The sequence below is a fragment of the Hypomesus nipponensis genome, chromosome 6 (assembly GCF_054491055.1).
Source record: "Hypomesus nipponensis isolate SF chromosome 6, ASM5449105v1, whole genome shotgun sequence".
In the NCBI taxonomy this organism is placed as follows: Eukaryota; Metazoa; Chordata; class Actinopteri; order Osmeriformes; family Osmeridae; genus Hypomesus; species Hypomesus nipponensis.
In genome coordinates, this window is record NC_140366.1 from 6,889,981 (window position 1) to 6,911,504 (window position 21,524).

At 42.5% G+C, this 21,524-nt stretch overlaps 1 protein-coding gene across 2 annotated transcripts; it reads right to left on the reverse strand.

The window, feature by feature from the left end:
- Positions 1-281: 281 nt before the first annotated feature.
- On the reverse strand, positions 282-20,049 carry LOC146286777 (RAC-alpha serine/threonine-protein kinase). 2 transcript variants are annotated; one of them, XM_084699356.1, is made up of 14 exons: positions 19,908-20,049; positions 15,261-15,350; positions 12,918-13,105; positions 8,181-8,309; positions 7,582-7,693; positions 6,866-6,992; positions 6,259-6,390; positions 6,009-6,074; positions 5,527-5,721; positions 5,115-5,243; positions 4,616-4,830; positions 4,270-4,357; positions 3,870-3,972; positions 282-3,470 (listed from the first exon to the last, which is right to left on the reverse strand). In XM_084699356.1, the coding sequence occupies exons 3-14, from the start codon at positions 12,961-12,963 to the stop codon at positions 3,391-3,393; spliced, it is 1,422 nt and encodes a 473-aa protein (XP_084555482.1). In that variant the 5' UTR covers positions 12,964-13,105; positions 15,261-15,350; positions 19,908-20,049; the 3' UTR covers positions 282-3,390. The 2 variants fall into 2 exon arrangements, with proteins under 2 accessions (XP_084555482.1, XP_084555481.1); XM_084699355.1 differs by lacking the exon at positions 15,261-15,350.
- Positions 20,050-21,524: the final 1,475 nt, after the last annotated feature.

Consider the following 21,524-nt stretch of genomic DNA (forward strand, 5'->3'; position numbering starts at 1 on the left):
GCACGATTGGTGATTGAATATAGCGTAGCCTTCTAAGGTACGGTAATTAATTCAATAATGGCACGTATTTCAAGGGGTTCCACGCCCCTATTACGTAACGTGATTGGTGGTCTGTAGCCTACGTTTCCTGTGCACATTTCACGAATATTAACATTTAATTTGAATAGAAAATGTCAACATCTGTAGTGATATTGCAGATATATCCAAATCATAATTTATACATTCAATAATAAGCAATATTATATTTGTGCATTACATGCCAAACAGAACCATACATCATATTTTGTCCAAAAACTCTTTATTTTATCCAAATGAAAAATAATGCCACATAAGCAAACAACACACTAAATAAAATGTTGTTCTTTGTTCACAAAAGTTGGTGCACTCATCGATTTACTACCACAGGGGCCTGCAAGGGTAATAACTTAAATAGAGGTTGTTTTAACATTTTGCTCAACTTAAATGGCAAATCACCATTTTCCATTTAATGTCAATAAACAACAAAAGGGCAATAATTAAAATATGAAAGTAAAAATAATGTAAATAAAGTTACAAAAAACATACAAAATGGAATGGGACAAATATTAAATTAGTTTTACATTCATGAACATGTTTTATTAACTATTCCATATTCAAGGAAATCTCTTTTGAATTGTTTTCCCACAAAAAAAGGGGTATCACTTGATTCCATAGGGTAGTGCTCTGCAAACCCAATGTTTGGACTTTGTATTCTTCACTCAATGAATTCAAAGCAAATGTGGATTGTCCTCTCTAGGATTTGATTAAGACAATGAAGACACCACTAACATCTGAAACAATTTAGAGTCATGTGAAGAAAAAAATAATTTGGTCTTTGTTCCTAATAGGGTACAAACTCCTTATTGAGTACACAGTATGAATGTATGAACTGTGGTCAACTCTTAATGGATCTTGTCCTAATTTTTTACAAAATTACAAATAAGTCTCAGCTTGCATGCTCACTTTGCACCAGTAGCTATCTGTGTCTGTTTTGTAACAGTAGCCTCATTGAGGCATTGCTAAATGCATTGGCGATAAAAATGCCCAATAGCTGTAAAAGGATTTGGAAAACAAAAATGTACAGAGAAAACCACATATACTTTTGAGAACTACCAGTTCTGGTAAATATCAGGGTCTGCGTCTTCGCAGAGGAGAACATTCACACAATGAATCCCAAAAGGTAGGTATACCTGCCTTTCGGGAAGTACAATTTTCGTCCCTGCTTTGTAAAATGAGTGAAGGTGAGGGTGAGACAAAAGGTGATATTTTGTACGACACGAAAACTAAACAAGACTTTGGTCACAGTTCTAGCAAAAAAAGAGAAAGACATTCATTTAAAATTGTTGTGTTTTCACTCCCTATTCCAAGTCCTCCCCCAATTTTTTTTTGCCACCTAATTGTAATACCTTGGCGGCGGTTCCATTTTCCAATATGCACCAGTCTGCTTACAAACAGAAATATACTGGGACAAAAAGAGACATAATGGAGTGTAGTACCCCTACTTGCCCTTTTGAGGATGCTAGCCACATATTTTTTATTGCACGTATTTGACACAGTTCAGATAGTCCCACTAAAGTATATGGCAACTCTGAACAAGTTACTTTTCCTCAGAATATGTTGCCATCTGGGTGAGGAAAAATTCGGTTTTAGTTAATTCTTGATTTTGTTCTTGAGCATGCATTGGCCCCTCTAAGGGTTAGGAATCATGTAAACTGTTCCTTTCTCACGGTCTACAAATAACATGTCTCATTTCCAACTCAACTATTTTTTTTAGGACAGCATGTGGCTTGTGCTCTTTTTCCAAGATATGTGAAGCAACTGGTTTGTTACTATCATTTTAATACTAGAAAAATGTATTTGTGAGTGAGCATCAGATTAGTATGTTTAAGCCATGCAGGCATCAGCATTCAAGGTCATGCTGGTAGAAAATTGCATCTTTTGTAATTTTTTCCCTCTCTCTTTTCTAGCAAGCCTAATAGCAGTCTGCTAGATATTTAATGACCGTTGAAGTTCCATGTGCATTTTGCTTTGATTGGGAAATCACAAAGTTCTAATAATTAAAACGACTAGCTCAAAAGGTTCTTTGAATGATAGCGCCTTTACCATGATTTTTCATAAGGTACATTAATTCCCTAAAACTAAGAATAGTGGCCTGTCTAGCATAACAAATATGTACATCCAGTCCTTCCACGGTAAATGGATGTATCAGAATACATGTCTTCAATCTGTGGTTTGATGCAATTATAACAAAACAAATTTTGCACCTCGAGACTGCCATATCTGCATAATGAACAATTTCCCAATTTTAAACAATTACGATGCCTCGTAAAGTTGGACTTGACATGGGCTGCATCATAATTGTATGATAGCAGCAGTTCACGGACATAGGAAAGCCATATTCCCAGACATGTTTTCTAATACATCACAATGACGTAACTATTATCCTCAAGCACAGGCTGAATGGTGCGAGAAACAGAGCTAAGAGCAGAACAATATTGATGTAACAGCTAATACCATGGACTCTGTGGACTAGCTCTGTGATCCAGTTCTTCTGCATACTAGAAGGCAGGCACATTCCTCATCATTAAGAAGGCATGGAGAGCAAGTAGAGATATTTAGTGTTACCCCTCACAAACGGAGGAGTGTTTGGAAGCTGAATGGCAGTGATGAATCACACTAGACTAAGATGGAGTAGGGAAGGAGGATTACTACTTGAAAACCAACAAATTGGTGTTTCCTTGGCTCCATGTTAAAACCGACTTACAACGTAACAAAGCTGTCCGACTAGCTTGATAGTGTACCGTTTCGAGAAACTAGTTGTTTGACAGTGACCGTGCTTCTTGTTTGAGGCAAGCCACTTGAAGTAAACTAATTGTCGTGTCCGTTTGTATATTCTTATAGTCAACTGTTGCTGCACCTTAGACATCTTGACTCCTTTACCTTAAGTGTTTTGCTGTGCAGCTGACACCCCTACCCTTAAAGCAATATAAATAACTATATTTAAAAAGGCTGGAGAGTGGATATTGTTCTACAGTAGTCTTCTCTCCTTGTCTCCTCGCTATCAACTGGACTCGCTAGAGGATATAGACCTATTGAAGACAAGGTGGATTCCTTCAGGGACTCAGTGCTAGAGAAGGTCAGGAGACAGCGATAGAAAACTACCCTCAAGATTTGTGAAGCAGTCCAATAATCCCAGCATGATAACAAACAATGATAACAGGAAACAAACATGATTGAGGTCTTTGATGGCCTATGTGGATGTGTCGCAGTTGGGGAACGCAGGAGAAAGGGGTCGCAGGAGGTCGGGTGGAGACTGAAGATTGTGGTCCATTAGACAAAAGAGAAGGGGGGGAAAATGTATGGTCTAAGTCTTTAGGCTGTCCCACTGGCGGAGTAGGAGAACTGTGGAAAGTGGGGTCTTCTGTCGCTATCGAAAGACTCCATGTTATCATCTAGGATAAGAAGAGACACAGACAATGAGTTGTTGAACAGTTGTTGAATGTCTCCTATATTAATTCCAGAGTGAAGTCTTCGCCTCTATAACTAAAGCAATTAAACTAAGCATACAAGAAGTTGGGATTTATTGATGCTTGTTGTTATGCACCAACCTACCAAAGCAAATTCTCTGTCTGTTTAAACTAACTTGGCAATAAACCGTATTCTGATTCTGATTTATTGTAGTGTGAACATACAGCCACAAGGTGGAGTCCTTGGACTGGAAAACAGTGGGAGCTGGCTGCACATTCATCAAAAGCAGATCACAGCACGTCAAAAGTCGAAATAACAGTAGAATTACGTTAAATGTAACGATAGCAACACTTCATTTAGAGTTGAAATGAGAAATACTGTACCTTGCCCAGGAGGCGTAATGGTGATGGTTTGGCCTGTGAACTCCACGTCAAAATAGCGTGTGTCCGTTTCCGAGGTGACCTGGGGCTTGAATGGTGGAACCAGCTAAGACGACAGGGAAGGATTCATTACAATGAGATCCTGTTCTACAAGCATATCACGAAATGTCAATCAGCTGCAATCCAATTTTAATTATCCGTTTATGAACAGTACTGTGCAAACATCGTCGCATACATCTCACGTAAATGTTGTTTTCGATGTTTCTTTTTTTAGTCTTGTGCATTAAGTGTGTCAGTGGACAAGAGCAATATTTTGTCTGTTTTAGTTTTCAAATAATTCTTTCTGAGAGCTGACATGTTTTACATTACTGTTTACCTGTAAACATACAATATGACAACGTACCTTTTTCTCATATACGTCTTGCCATTCAATCCCCGCAAAAAACTTGTGTTGCATGATTTCCTTGGCGTCATCTGGCCCTCCACCTAACCTATAGATTACACAGAGCACAAAATGACACCATTTACCGATAATAACTCAAACATAAGAAGAGGAGCACAGTTGAGGTTTCAACCAAGCTGACCAATACAATCACGTTTGAAGGACAAATAGAAATGACGGAAAATGATAAAATGATTAAAAAATATGTATATTATCGACATAATTTGGTATTGGGCAAGAAATGGACCTTGTGGTAGCCACAGCATGTCATGGCCAGTTTCGCACTGACACACACAAACACACACACCTCTGCTTGGGGTCCTTCTTCAGCAGGCCAGACAGTAGAGACTTGCCCTCGGGCCCGAGGGTGCGCGGGAAGCGGATCTCCTCCATGAGGATCAGCTCAAACAGCTTCTCGTGGTCCTGGTTGTAGAAGGGCAGTCGGCCACACATCATCTCGTACATGACCACACCCAGACCCCACCAGTCCACCGCTCGTCCATAATCGTTGTCTTCCAATACCTGGGAGAGGGGAAGATGTGTGAATGTCCACTCTAAGGCTTTTCAAAACTCGTGTTCTTGTTATGGACCCAAATCATGTCCAGTATTCATCATGATCTACAGTACATAGGAATATACCGCATATCTAACCTAACCAAAATAACCAGGTTTGAACCAAAACCTGTTAAGTTTTTTTCTCAAGATTTCCTTTTTCTACTGAATAACTGGACAATGGAGCTAGAGTAAAATACTGTCCTATTAAATTGAACAACTGAATTCAAGAGCTTTTTAAAAGGCATCTTTACCTCAGGCGCCAGGTATTCTGGTGTTCCACAGAAGGTTTTCATTGTGGCACCGTCTTTGATGCCCTCCTTACACAAACCAAAGTCTGTGATCTTGATGTGGCCGTCTTTGTCCAGCATTAGATTCTCCAGCTACGCAAAAACATGATCCCAATGAATAACAGCAAAAATAATATTCAACGCGATCATCTAAATTAGAACTATTGGATAGTAATAATTGAATAGATTAGGAATGTTATCAAATGATGGTCAAGTGCTCCATAATTGGTGTCTGGGGTCATCTGGAAAGCCAGCTTTAACTGTAATCCAGTAAATGAACCCCAAGAGTGACCCATATCGCATGCATAATAAAACAAAAACAATCCTATGACAAGTTGAATCCAGTATCATGATGGTTCTTCAAACACAAACTGACCTTCAGGTCCCGGTAGACCACGTTCTTCTCGGAGTGGAGGTAGTGCAGTGCAGACACAATCTCAGCCCCATAGAAGCGGGCCCTCTCCTCAGAGAACACGCGGTCTCGCGACAGGTGGAAGAACAGCTCTCCTCCGTTGGCGTACTCCATGACGAAACACAAGCGGTCAGGAGTCTGGAAGGAATACTTTAGACCCTTTTGTGGGGGGAGGAAAAACAGAGGAACCAGAAAATGTATCAAATTGATTCTTAAACACTGTTGTAGAATGCAACCGATGGAAGTCGTACTTGTGAACATTTGAAGGAAAATACTTTTAAATACCAATAATACGTGTTGCTCTATTGTGGCACATTTTACATGTACTGTAGCATTATCTTTGAAGACACTGTTACAGAACCTAACATACATGGTTAAAATTAAATACAAAATGCCTGTCTGCAGTGATAAAAGGGGGAATAAATTAGTTGATTGGTTTGTCTTACTGTCAAGAATGGGTGTTTTGAGTTCTGCAGTACTCTGTTTTCAGTGAGTGTGTGTGCTACTTCATCCTGGGAGATACAAAAAGAAAACTGAATGAGCATTGTGGATTTACCAAAATAGAGGAACTTTCCCCAAATAATTATTCAACAATTTTGTATAGGGATGAACATATGCATAATGTATTATTCGATACCTACTACACATACAATTATACTATATACAGTATGCACACATACAAACATACATACTTACTTTTGCTACAATCACTTCTTTTTTAAGGATTTTCATAGCGTAATATTTGCCTGTAGCCTTCTCCTTCACTAGAATCACCTTCCCAAAAGTGCCTTTTCCCAGGAGTTTGAGATATTCAAAGTCGTGCATAGTCTGAGGAATAAGAGACAAGAAAATGAGAGACTGAATTTTTAAATGTTGGTGCTGTAACATTCAAATATCATTCATATTTCTAAAGAACAGAAAAGGGGTAAAGGGCCATATTTAATTTCAATATGAACCCCTATCCTCATGATGGTCCATGGTTTGGAGTGAGGCTCAGCTGTGATTAAGGGTTGTCAACAGGCATCGCCAGATCTAGAAACTAACTGTGCAGGCATTTTCATAATAAAGGTATTGAGCATTCAACCTCATAGAGAAGTACTGTCCGAGACATGGAATTGTGTCTAGAATTAAATACTCAATCAAATCCTTTCTACTATCCGAGCTGTTATACTTTTGTGAATTGTATTAAACAGATTAAACAACGTTGAGCTGTAATTTCAAGTAGGCTCAAAATACGTTTAGGATTGGAAGGGAATTCAATGACTATTCAGCCCTGGTCTTGAAAGGAGAAGGCAGACAGTACCACTTTGAGTCTGGGTTTGGTGAGGTACATGTCCATGTCCATGGGGTCAGGCGAGGAGTCCATCCTCTCCTCCTCCTGCTTCTTCAGCCCATCGGCCACCGTTTGGATGGCCTTCGTCCACTCCTCCCTGGGAACAGAGGGATGATGGGATAGGGGATGATGGGATGGGGAATGATGGGATGGGGGATGATGGGACGGGGGATGATGGGACAGGGGATGATGGGACAGGGGGATGATGGGACAGGGGGATGATGGGACAGGGGGATGATGGGACACAGGGATGATGGGACACAGGGATGATGGGACAGAGGGATGATTTGATGGGAGACTTTTGCTGTTGGAATACATTACCTCTCAAGTGAGATTGTGAAATAAGCATGGCGTTTGCAGTGGGCATAATGTCCGTCACAGTCCATGAGGGTTGCGCATCCACACAAAGCTTTGTATGAATGTGTGTTTATACAGTATGTGTGTGCAAAAGTCTTAGGCACTCCTACAAAAATGAATTTAAAAAGTAAAGCAAATAATGCTTAAAGAAATTATGAAATGAAAAGACTAAACAAAAATCCTCAACATTGCACTTGTATATCTCTTGGGTGCCAAAGACTTTTGCACAGTACTGTGTATACAGCTCACTATATACACACACACACACACACACACACACGTGAATCCAGGTGCATGTGGTTGTTTACATACAAACAAGACTACCGCACCTCTCCTCAGGGGTCTCCACGTGGAAGGTGCGCTCGATCACAGTGGTCCACTGCAGGCAGCGGATGATGAACGTGTTGGACTTTGGCCTCTCCGTCTTCATCAGCTGGCACTCTGAGCGAGGAAGGGAGCGAGGTGAAGAATGGCGGCGAGCAAATCCACACACCAGTGAGAGGGGAGAGGTTAGCCACACGGCAAGGGGGAAAAGGGAGATGACTTGAACACAAAAGTATTGTCATAAAGAGTCATTATAACAATGGAACAATTTTAAGTGATAATCCGAGTAATCGTCAATGTAATTAAGCACAACTTGTCTGTAACCCCCAATAAATGAACTAACTACCAAATATGAATCCTTGAGAGTAGGTTGGTTAAGACTAGTCTAGTTTAGACATAAGCCCTTTGTGACATTGCTTCTAAAAAGGCGTGAATCAAAATCGACCTTGAGATAAACGTTCTGCTCCAAAACTAGATAGGAACCCATGGCTACCTGACCCGTTGATTGGTCTCCATTTAGAATTGACGCCATGATGCCACCCCCCCCCCCCCCCACCCCACCCAGGCGTTTAGGAGCCAGTCACGATGCGGAGGCTTAACTCACGAGCTACTGAGAAGTTATTAAGTGGCGTCTCCAGCTGGTCCACATCCTGCGGCCGCTCCTTGTACCCGATGAATGTACCGTCGCTCTTCAGCAGGAAATACCTCGGTCTCCAGGTCTTTATGTACTCTCCTGAGAGGGATGCGGACAAAGGGAGAGAGCAAGGGAGAGTTGTGTTGTTAGATCTACTTTCCTTTTGCTTGGCTTGTGTACCCTTGACCAGGCTCAGCAACAATTTTTGTTGACAGACTTTGTCAACATAACAGACTGCACACAAATGTATGCTATGATTGAATACCAGAACAACAGTTCTGAGTAGAAGGGGCTTCCCCATAAATGTCAGATGAGCAGGTGACATTTTATCTCAAGGGAAATTCCAATAGCAATCGACATCAGTATTTTCCAATGGCTACAGTTCTCTTCCAGCATGACTTTAACACTATCATACCAGGCCAGCATTAGGAGGGTGATTCTAACACATTTTGTTTGCTGATTTTAAGAAAACAGTTAAAAGCTATTTGCAGCCACAAGGGGCTGCTATTCCACTGGAATGTCCAACAAGTGTACGTGTGTTGGTGTGTGTGTGTGTGTGTGTGTGTGTGTGTGTGGGTGTGTGTCTGAGACTCTCACAGTCAGGCTGACCACAAGCTTCTGGGTCCTTTCTCCTGGTGGTTTCTGCGAAAACAGAACTTCCCCTCCATAGAGCCATTTCCTTCTCATGTTTCCAAAACACTCACTTAATCCCACTGTAGCCTGCAGTGTACATTACGTAGTGCGTATCGCACCAGTAAAGAGTGTAAACTGTTGACCATACCTTTGTCTGATGTCCGCGGTGTGTGTGTGTTCCTTGTTTACTTTAGAGTGATATCCGCCAAAGGTGTGTTCAACCTTTGTTTTGTTTTTTTGTTTTTTTAAACGTAGAAGACATTGCCTTGGTTTCAATAGAAACTACAATCCGCCTGAGTCATGTGAAAAGTACATACCAAATAGCATTGACAAGGTAACAAGACAAGGACTATTCAGCTTGTAAGAGACAGTTTTACAGGAGGCGTATTTATGTGAGAATCTTCTAGTGTTTTGACAAGATAACAACAAATGACCACAAAGTACTTCTTGTACCTTTAAAACACCTAGTAAACAGAGTCTCACCCAGTTTTTAATAAATGTGGTCAGCAGTACTTCTGGTAATCACCAACCAGATTCTAGAAAACAGGAAGTGACACACTAACAGCATGGGTAAACACCACAATCATAAAAAATAAAAAAAACTCAGACGAGTCGAGTGTTAGGCTATATCTGCTGCTGCTGACTCATTTATAAACCGTCTCACCAAGCACGATGGGATGTTTGATTTGCACACCAGCATAACTGCCTGACTAAATGACAGACTGACAGAGACAGAGTCCTTACAGATTACCAACCACTGCATGTGGATGCTCCTGGGGCACACAGTGAGCTAATGAACAAGCGTTGCTACAACACAACTGTCCATCTCTTTCTTAATAAGTCTTGCATGGTGTTTGTCGACACCATATTCATCCAATGCATCCTAAAGACACTTCTAGAAGGCTAGCGTGCACTGTGTGCGTGTCTTTGTGTAAAGGTGAGTGACTGAGTGAGCATTCATAATGGGTACGGTATGATGGGTCTAATGGGTCTCTTCACCTCAACATTTTTGACAAGGATGTACTGTAAAACACCCCTGTCCTTAATTAAAGGAAACAAGAAAATAAATCAATTTTAGGCCATTGATCCCCACCCCCTGCACCACACCCCATAAATAATAGATCCAACTGGCTTTACACTGCATGCAGTGACATTGGATTGGTTTGGATTAGAGTTGCAATTGCCGCCTCCCCAGCGAGGAAGAGGATGTGGTTTCAAAGGAACTGTGTGGTTTATTATAAGAATACACTTCCTCCTGTACAAACAAACAACACAGCCACCGATCATTCATGCCATTCAATGTCATTGTATTGTATTTGTTGCAATATACCTCAATCTCATAAAAGTCTTATGGTTGTTTGGTGTTTCATCAGAGTTGATCAAAAGCTATTGGAACGGAGGCATTGATTGGCAGGAGACTGATTATTCAGCCTTAGGATTTATCATATGTTGCTGACTGTCTTTACAAGAACAACTGCAACAAGTCTGTGTACTTCTGGCATCGAGGTAATCCCATTGCCATTTCCGGAAGCTCAACCATCAGCACAAGGGAGGGTTTCTGGGGAAAGGATGGTTAGCCTTTTTTTAAAGGCAAAAACGAGCTAACCCCGTTGTTACAGTACATGACCAACCCCTACCCTCCCCTTAATCCCCTATCCACCCCTCCCAACAAACCACAACCGCCACCCTCTGCAGACAGATCTCGGTGTCCCCATCTCCTTTACAACATTTGCCAAAGGAATGCTTTGATGGAAAGCGTGGTCGAGCAGTCGGGAACCACACACGAAGGGAGTTGTGTTCTTCCAACAGGAACGCAGGTGTGGCTACCCCACTTCGACGCAAGGCTAGCTAGCCTTACCGTTTGGGGCCCTAACCATTTGACAAGATCGTCTAGTGAGGCGTGGGTCCAGTTAACCCACCACAGTGGTGCCTTTGAGATTGGAGAGACACGCTCCAAAACCACCTTGTTCTGCTTCGTCTTGTATGACTCATGGGATTGGAATGGGAGGACTCCCAGCCATTTTAAGATGTTGGCAAAAAAAAGGGAAAGGTGGACCCATTCCAAAGGAGTCCAGATGTTTTTCCTCAGAGCAGGCTTTTCCAACGGGTGACTAACATCTTGGCTAGGCTCCACGAGATCTGAATGTGAAAAAAGTCTCAGAGAGGTCATCAAGAGCATCCATCCGTAGCTTTGATTAGCCCCTGGTGTAGTAAGGGGGAAAGTCTACAGTCCGTCAGAAGCTACAGTATGGAACCCATCCCACCATCGCCCCTTCCAATGCCATTTTGAAATGTTCGAGCCATGCAGTCCCTAGTCAGTCAGTCCATATCCAGATCTAACAAGAACTGACGTATCATACAATCATTGACACAACTCGCCCTGCTCGACATGTACAGTAATGAACTACTTTGTACAGGGTTCATTCGCACCTTTGAATGTTTAGATCAGGTGCCAAAAGCTACAGGCCGACATGTTTGTTTTGAAGTTGACTAAGGCGAGACAAAGTTGAAGAAAAACAAAATCCCACAGCCCTGACGGTGAAACCCCAAAGTCTTCACTTTTCCACGGGTGATGTCACCATAGCGGCATCATACCGCACCCTACCTCTCCAAACACACACACACAGACAACACCCCCCCAACCCCCCCCCCCCCCCCTCTGAAATCCCTTGTGGGCAAAACAGGCTCGCCGCCGTGCCGAGCGGCACAAATCCAGCGTCGGCCGCGTTCCTTTTCATCTCGGCCAAGAGCCATTCCGGGTGGTGTCTGCCTGCATAGCTGAACTGGGATGACCCCCAACTTCTAGCCACAGCGCTACACTGTCCGACTGTCTGACTGACCGAGGCTGTGGAGGGGAGGGGAATTGGGGGGGCCCCTCCCATAAAAACCCAGTGGCCTTGCCGGCTATTCGCTGCTCAACTTCCTCAGTGTAGGGTGCTGCAACACACGTGCTTGTTGTGGACTTTCTTTTCTTTTTCGCTGTTGCCACACCCGTCTCAGTCACTCCCTTTCGCTTTCTCGGCAAGGTCGGCGGTGCCTCTAAGGCCCATCAGAAGAATGGATACAGTACAGAGGTGGCATAAACAATACTGGCAATAACTGCCACGAGCAAACTAGTACAACGAAAAGATAGTTGAAAATGGCAATATTAAAGGAGCTGGAAGTATTGTTTTGTAGAGTGTCAGGAAGTCTTTGAATAACTTGATTCTGAAATCAGTTCTGTCAGGGTTCACAGCTGTGTACAGGCGAGGACTGCATGCACTGGTGACAGTTAGGTCATCCAGCGGGGGCTGACATAGTCTTTGTTTACAGAACACTGATGGGGTCAAAGGTGAAGCAGGTGCAAGTGAAAAACAAACACTCCAAGTCCAGACAGGACCGGAATAGACACGAGGCAACGCTGGGGTCATGAATGCACCCGTAGTTAAACCTACAGACACACTAATCCAGAACATAACAAGCTGAAGTTGAAAAACAACCTTCTAGAGTTCAATGATTCAATTATGTTCCCCATAATGGGCAAATGTTTCATACATAAGTGGGTTTTTTCTCATCTGCCCCTTTCAACTCGAGTCCCCTTTGTGTCTGCAGAACCTGGGAAAATTGGGCATTGCTCCGATTTTGATTCAAGGCCATTGTATTCGATAATATGGTCAATCTAACAAGAGGTCATTAAAATCATAGTCACAGGACCTTTGTGAAGCCTGTGGTCTTGGAGAAACCATGAACATTCTGGAGGGCCATAAATATACTTCAAAACAGTAAACATTCTTTAGAGCTGTAAACACTGTCACACTTTCATTGAGGATCTGGTTATCTGTGAATGGAGCTGGAACAACAGGAAGCAATTCCTGAAAAGAGCAGGCTACTAGGGCTATTGATCTACAGACAATGATGTGGAGAAGATAGTGTTGTTAAAGAAGACGGATGTTTTGGTGAGATGATAAGAACGAGCATTCCAATGCCAAATGTATGAGTAGCTACTTACCGAAGTACAAATTGAAATCAAGGTACATTTCAAGTTGGAGCCAAGTCACTTGTATCACAAGGTGTCGGAAGGAACTGGATTTTTACCTCGTTTGTGAAGCCATCCTTCTTTCACTATGATAACTTCGCCCATGGTGGCCCAGCAGAGGAATGGGGGGTGGGGGTGAAGGGATGCTGTTTGTTTGGGAGGGGCGGCTTCACGTTGAAAGATGCGCCACTATGGACCCCTGCTGTCAACTGGTTGAAGATGATCTATGGTGGCCAGCACTGATGACCTGTTGGGAAACAGACAAATGGTTGTTCAAATGAAAGGGTTCACTTAACGTCTTTTGGGGTGTTACGCGAACACCATCTCGACAGACCGACTCTGTACACAATGTGAATAAAGACGCATTTCGACATCCTACAATCATACAAATACATTATGTAAAAACAACATTTTGAATATGTAAACTTGCCTCTGACCTTTTGAACGATGACAACAGTCAGGGATGCAAACATTTTTGGGACATTCTTAAACTAAGCAGACCCTTTCACAGCTGTCAAATCAGTCGACCTTGTTATGACTACCCTCGCTAAAATACACCCCATCTATCAACAGTGGAAATATTGCTTCATAATAACCCTCTCTGGACATGGGGCGCAGTTGCATATTATAAAGTAGTAGGTAATGGAACGGTAATGAACGTGCTACCAGGTGGATGTAAGCCTTTAGTAACTGACCTCAGGTGAATGGAATTTTAGACACGCTTAACATGTGAGGCATTCAGAAGCTCACAACTGGTTCCAGGGAAAAAACAACCGTGTTAATATTAGTAGAGATAGGTAAACAACAGACAAGACTCCTCGGATGTACAGTAACGCAAATACTACCAAGTCTTATTGTGCGCCACTTGATACTAAGCTTGTAGTGCGGTTTACGTTGTTGCATTTGTGGGTATAATTGTTTCCTGTGTTCACAGGAGTCCTGCGTTGGAAACCCAGTCTAACAGTCAAAATGGCGGCGTTGTTTATTCAGATGATATCATTGTATGGCCGTAGGCTGCACTGTTTGAAGACTAGGGTGGGGTACTGTCGGTGAAATGAAGGTTAGTGGTGTGTAGGGCTGAAGGACACCCCAAGCATGCCACAGAACATCCTTGTCTACGAGACACCTCGCCTGGAGAAAATCTGCTCACCACTAGGCTACTGCTGCTGCTCATCCGATATTCTGTTTACACCAGGTGCAGCATCTGATGCTGTAGGAAGACATGCTGTATCAAGTCTCCCAAAGGGAAATACTTTGATACTGCATCTTTTTGGGGGTGGAAAATGTATAGGCCTAGGCCTACAGTGTGTGAGGTCTCTTAGATATATTATAACCAAAAAACATAAATCACTTTCGCTAACTCCAATTCAAAGCCTGATGGTCTGCATACAATTACAGATATCAAACCCTATCCACTGGATAAGTGTGTCATGTGGAAAAGCGTTCATAAATGTGGCCTTTGAAGGACCCCTCTAGCATCAATAGACTTTACTGCCACAAAATGTCAGCGTCATTGCATCAACACGCTGACTGATACGCAGTTCAAAATCCAAAGGCAATTTGAAAGGGGAAGTGGAGTTCACAAACAGCCCAGTTTGACCCAACTCCTCAGACGATGTAAAAGGTCAAGCCATTGGCCATGCTGTGATTTTACTTGATCAATCCTAATCATCATCTCACTGTTTCCTTTTCAGGTAGGGTACCTTGTCTTCTCTCTGGCTCCACAAGAGACATGATGATTATAAAAAAAAGTGCTGTCAATACACATACTATTTAAGGGATTTAACTGATACTGTTTTGGTGTGAAAAAAAAAAAAAAAAAAAAAGGTGAAGACATTCTGGATGTCTGGATGGTCCCTGGAGCCCGTTTTGATGTCTGCCTCGTTCTACAAGCAAACCGGGTTTACAAGGGTTGGACAGCAACTCACGAGAGAGACAGACAGAGAAAGAAAGAGGGAGAGACAGAGAGAGAGACAGAGAGAGAGAGGTGGGAAAAATGCTGCAATGTTTTGTCTGCGCCGGCAGAACAGGAAGTCCACGATGCTCGTAGACCTTGTGGTGCCCTTTGTAGTTTTGCTGCCTTGCAGTACAACGAGCCTCCAGTGTCAAACAGCCCTCATGCAGCACAGGAAGAAGCTGACAGGACTAAGCAGAGGGTTAAATGATGGGGAGGAAAGGGAGACGGGCAGGGCAAGTGTTGCTGTTATGCCGTTTAGACTTGGTGGCCCGTCAAAGTTAGCGGACACTTCCGTACGTTTTCCCAAGTTCCATAATTCCTGGTGTAGACGGCATGGTTGGGATGGATATTGTGCACGGCATCAAACACATGGCTTGGATAAAAACAGAAACTCCTGATGGCAATAGAGGAGGTCATCAGCTCATTACATTTTCAGGAGACGTACCTAGGGGTGAATCTCAAACCAAACGCCTTCTGTGAATTGTTGTCCTCGAGCTCAGACAGCTTCAAAGTAACGGTTGGTGCTGCAAGGGTCCTATTGGTTGAGATCACAAGCAAGTAAAAGGTAAACCAAGTGCACTGTGAAACCTGTCGTCTGCTGCATCTCCCCCTCCCCTCTCTTCCACACACACATACACACACACGCCCCCCACCACTTCTCTATGTCTGGCTTCTTGGAATGCACTGAGAGTACACAGTGTTCCTGTGAACGAGAGAAATCTTTAACAACAGCTCGACATGAGGGGCCCCTTTTTGCCCCTGTGGATCACACCCCAGAGCTGCAGATACCGCGCAGAGTCCAGGCACACACACACAAGCGCACACCCCCCACACACACACACACAATGTATGAATTGAAACAAGCTTCCAACAGCACATGGACACACAAAAACAAGCAAGACAAATAGTATTCAATTGCTAAAACGTAGCCTAGAGTCCACCATCACAGAAACACTTTTGGGGGAAAAAACACGCCTATAGAGACAAATTAAACAAATATAGGGAACGCAAACTGTATGCACAATTCAAGTTAAAAAAAAAACAATTTCAGAGCATAATTATCACGCGAACCAAACAAATATGCTCAGCGCCCCATCGGTGCTTGCTCATCGGGCATGTTTAGACAAATGTAAACACACACACACACACAACTGTCCTGGGACCTCTCACTGACATTCCCCACTGGTTCAGGGAGCCACCGGCACACTGCTGCAGCCCCGAGGCCCTCCTCCTCCCCACCCAGCCTCCTGCTCGCCCGCCCGCCCACCCTACCACTGCCGACAGGCTGCGGAGAAAGAAAAAAAAAAAAAAAAAAAAAGAGAGAGAGAGAGAGACTGGGCCCACAGCCAAAACACTCGCTCCCTTTCCCTCTCTCTCTCTCTCACACACACACACACACACACATCCATACACTCCCTCACTGCAGCACTCGAACGAACCCAACGCCCTCACAGCCGATCACGTGGCCGAGCGGGAGGGAGAGAAGGAGAGCCGGGAGGAAGAAAGCAGCCGAGAACGATGGAAGAGAGGAAGACCGACAGGGAGGGGAGGGAGGTGTATGTGTGTGGTGGGTAGGTGGAGGTGGAGGGGGGGGGGGGGCGGCTAGGGGGCGAACAGCACCGCCGCCGCCATACCTCCCAACCACCTCACTCGACATTTCTGCCCCTTGCTCGCCGGAAGAGAGCGGATAAAAGGACGAAAGAGGGAAAGACGGAGAGAGAGGGGCGGGGGGGTTTGGAGGGGGGACAGGCAGAGGATGGGGCTTTTCAGCATGCCACGCAGCTGCACTTCTTTCTCAGATCCACAGCTGGGGTTCAGGAGACGCCGGTGGACGGAACTCTCTGTAGCATGACGCTACTGTAGCCCTGACATGTGGCTCTGCTGCAGCGTGCGGCGGGATTTTTTTGGGGTCACGGTGAACAGGGTTCAATGGGTCCATCCCGCTGGTACAGAGCTTGTCCGCCCTTTCAGAGGCGAGAGGTGGTGACTGTGGAGCCCAGGAAGGATTTTCCAGAGAACCTGCTTTTTGTCAATAGTTTGAGTAAACAGAGCCAAATAATTTGTCAGTTTGGCAAAAAATATACAATGACTTTATTCTTTATGTCACTAAATCAATACACCTAAATCAAATTATGACCAAACTGCCAGCCAAACTGCCACCAATTCTATTCTATATTAACTCTGGTTTGCCTGTCCCTTGCTATGGATTTTAGGATGAATCAAAGCCAATTAGTATTTGAAGTGCAGCCCAGGTTCTAAGACAGTGATGGTTTGTATGAATATGCACCATGCAGGAACTCCACCCCACATAAACCATTGTTTTTGGATATGGCTTTCTTTGACAGGGCATGTCCTGCTGTGAATCATTTAACAGATAGATGAAATGCAAGACAAAGATTCACCAGAGAAAGTGAACCTTTGAGGTGTGCGGAAGGGCAACAGGCAGCTGCTTGAAGCATCCATTTGGAGCAGCCGGCTTCACTTTCGCTAATATGTTGAACATGTTTGTCTATAGCTTGAAAAGCAAGCCTATCGATAACCTGTGAGGTAATCATTAATGTTCAGAACGGGCAGAGACAACAAGGAACAATGTGTGGGTGATCAGAATAGACGCCGGATTTCCATTTACAGGACCCAAATATAAAACTAATTTCCAGATTCATCCATTGAATTCTAATGACTGGACAAGGGCTGCTCGCCTCTGAATTACAGCTTTTAGAGAGTTGTTTGTTTTTATGTTAGGTAACTAAGCAACAGCCGTCCCCCTCTGTCTCAAATGGACAGCGTTGAGTAAGATGCCACATTTTTCTGACGAGCGTGAAGTTGGGCTAACAGGGTTTTTTATGCAATTAGTGGGCAGTGTCTCTTCAGGAGAACTAGCCTGTTTCTTGATCAAATACACATCAGGAAATTACAATAAATAAACCTTGGACCTATGGGGCTTCAATCGTAGTTAAACATGCTGGCTAATGGGATTTGTGCTTAATAAGACAAGAATTTTACGGCTTTAGTAATGGGACAAACAATTGAAATTCATTCCATTGATTTCTTGGACATTCTCTGAAAATGTGGGTGTCTATACAATTGGTCTGCAATCCTCAAATGTTGACATCTTGCTGGACTGATATCCTTCATGTTGCCCTACTCCTTGACCTCTGAGTGCATTCCGGGTATAGGACATACCGGTGTTATCTTCTCCAAACACAGAAACACTGAAGAGCTTTGAGGGCTCTGAGTGGAAGCGACGGACCTGTTGTCGAACTGTCATGTGGCGAGCTGTGTGTGTGAGTGAGTGTGTGTGTGTGTGTGTGTGTGTACTTGGGATTTCAGCCAATTGCCAGATCTGAGCCTTATCGGAGCCTCCTCTGAGCGTCTTGCTGCTCTACCCAGTACAATACACTTGTCTGTACCACAGCACATTCCAGTGGCATTCCTTGGACTCAAGATAAGATCAGTGGCACATTTACATCCACAGGCAAACAAGGTCCATGTAACTTTACAGCCCCACTAAAACAGGAAACAAAACCGTTTTGTCAGCCAGACACTTGTTTACCATCGAGACATCCATATTGTCACAGTCTATTATTATTAACAGGGTCAGAAGCTCAGACCAATTCTATTAAAAACAGCTATTTTTGTGCACTGTGAGCCCTTTCTTTCACTGAGGAAATGGCAATGCCACTCTGGCATCACACAAATCTGTCTTGAATCCTGTCTGACCTCCTTGCAGTGTCTGTGAGTGACTGACAAGATAATCCCCATCCAAGTGCCAGATTTCAGGGATGTGATGAGTACAGTTGCATGACAAGGGTTAACACTGGTTTTGTAAGAGGAGAATGTCAAATAGTTATGATGTACAGTATGAAAATGTCAGAGTGCTCAACCAATGTTACTAAAGTACTTATGTTTTTGACTTAACATGAAACAAAGCATAAATCTCTACTCTTTGAAAGAGTAAAGCTGTGTTAGATGTGGTCTATCTGTACCTGCATATAATTTCAGTACAATGTGTAGTGACACTGTCTAATGGTTGGCCTATGCAAATTCCTTAAATGTGCTTGGGTATTGCAGATAATGTACGGTTACTTTTTCTTGCTTTTGTCAAGATATAATGAATGACCAACATGAAATATATCCTACATGGTTATCCATCCAGTGACGGTTTGACAAAGCAAAACCACACATGTATATTACAGAAGCATGAATGATATCCAAATCGATTGAAAATAAGCACCTCACTGTTAGTATCAATAACAGTAGCTTTGCACCCGGAGCTTTGCATTTACTTATTGCACGATCTATAATGTCAATCAGTATTACCCTCTATCCATACACTAAGTGACTGCCATCCTGAACAATAATAGACTGCTTCCCTATCTTTAAAAGTGAGTATCATTGTTACAGTACGAATACAGTAGCCTATCACACGTGTTACTGCAAAAGGCTGCTTCCTTGTTCTCTCGCAGTACGTTCACGAGACAATGAAGAAAACCAGTCAATGGAACATCCTCTGCAGTTGTTCTATTCATAATTGTAGTTTCAAAGCATCACGCCAGCAAACAAGCGCCTTATTGTAATCCTCAAAGTTTGAATACTATATATAGGCTTTAAGCTTGAAAAGAGGGGGTAAACTTATTTTGTCGTACTTGTCACCAATTGCACTGATACGGCGGCAGATCGATTCATTCGTCCGGGGTTGCAAAACATTGGGGTAAACATGAGCTTGAAGGTCCTTCATTTTTACAATAAAAAACGTTGGCTGCGTGATCTGCTAAAAATGTTTTACAAACATTCTTTGTGAGGTAAGCTGTAGGCTATTGTTGATATACTATGGAGAAGGGTGGCAAGTTCAATTACAATAAAGGCTATGCACGTAAAAAATGAAGCATATAACCTGGTGAATTAAACCTCCAACTCGTTTTCTTGAATTCTTATAACATTTCATATGTTTCTATTTTTGACAAGAGTTGTAGGCCTACCAGCACAGCAGATGGGGTGAAGATATCCGCATCCCAATAACTACAATGGGAACTACCCTTTTTTGACTGAGAGACGTCAACAATGAATAAAGAAATTAAACTCAATACTGTACCTTGAACAATTCAAACGTTATTCCGGAACATTGTTATAATTCTTTGAAAACTTATTCAGGAACTATGTCCATGCGTATTTCTGATTCATGTATCCTCGTGGACACGAAGTCTACGGTCGTTCTCTCATTATACCAACCAAGCCTTGTGTCTGATCGACATCCGAATCCCTCCTGGGTCCTAAAGCCGCCCTTTTACAGGTACCGTCACCTCATTTGCCTTTTCCCCTCGATCCAGAGTTCAATGTGTGCATTGCAATCATGACTAACAATGACAGAGAAAAAAGCATATCAGTCTCAAAGCATGTATTGTCATCACTGCATTTTTTCTTCACTGCAGACATATTACAGTGTTTATTATTAGGAGGGCCGTAATGGTGGTTGTAATGACATTAGAGAGATGTGTTTGCTCGATTTGTTCAAACATTTGTTAGTAATCTTTTAGTAAACATATATCCATAACCTAAACACAATGCATCCATGACAAAGTGTTTCTAACAAATGAAGTGAGAGAAATTATTTTCTTTTAACTTAATTTCATTCATGAACATAGATTACCCTAAATCTTTAAAAATCATATGAAAAAGTCTAACAGGAAAACGTTAAGTTTTTGCACATAAGGTATCCTTGACAGCAGACATGATTAGACAGAGAATACAGTTGTCTGATTTTTACTGTCATCAGCATTAACAGTACAGCCTTTAGGGTTGTAGAACTCTTAGGCAAAACATGTTCTCTTGACATGTATTGGATGGTATACAATGTGTTAAGTGGTTTAATTATTTGAAGAGTATAAAGTGTTTGTGTGCCTGTGCTCATGCTGTGTGTTAACGTGCCACGTTGAGAGCACCAGTAGTTTTGATAACAAGTCATTGCAACGATACACGTCTGTAGGTTATTTTTTCACCTAGAGGAAATCCCCTGTCAGAGCCCCAGCCTGCAAACAAGAAGTCTGAGGAGGGGGCTCTTGCCAGCAGGACAAAAGACTTCCATTCATCTGGCTCAAATACAAGAAACACAGGCTCACTTCATAAGATATTTGTTGTTGGAAAACAGCTCCATTTTTGAAACACTCATAAGTTGATATATGAGTTTGTAAGTGGTGTTGATTAGAATGTATTTGAAGGTGGTTTCTAAGGCTTTTGGTGTTTTGGTGTATATTTTATTGAGACAAACACCAATTATTTTGTGAGTTTTGTATATTTCTTATTTGGTCATCATTCCTGTTATTATTAAAGTTAAAGTTATTATTTTCTGTTGACACCAATGATAAAACATTGGCGTCAACAGAAAATAATAACTTCTATCTACATATATGAACCATTTGATTTTATTTAATTTATTTATGTTTCTGTCATATAAATGTAAATCTTACAGTAATACATTCAAGTTTATTTTTGTTCAGATGTGTGTAGGTTAAATACCGATTAAGTGCAACACGTTAAATTGAAATTAAATGGAACTCAAAAAACATACCCAATTTCTTACAACAACAAATACAGTAAATAGAACAAATGTTGTAAAGACAGTGACAGTCACATACAGCTGAACAGTAGAAGCCTTGGCATTTATGATGCACAACTCACTTTTTCTCTCTCTCTCTGACTCTCTCTCTCTCTT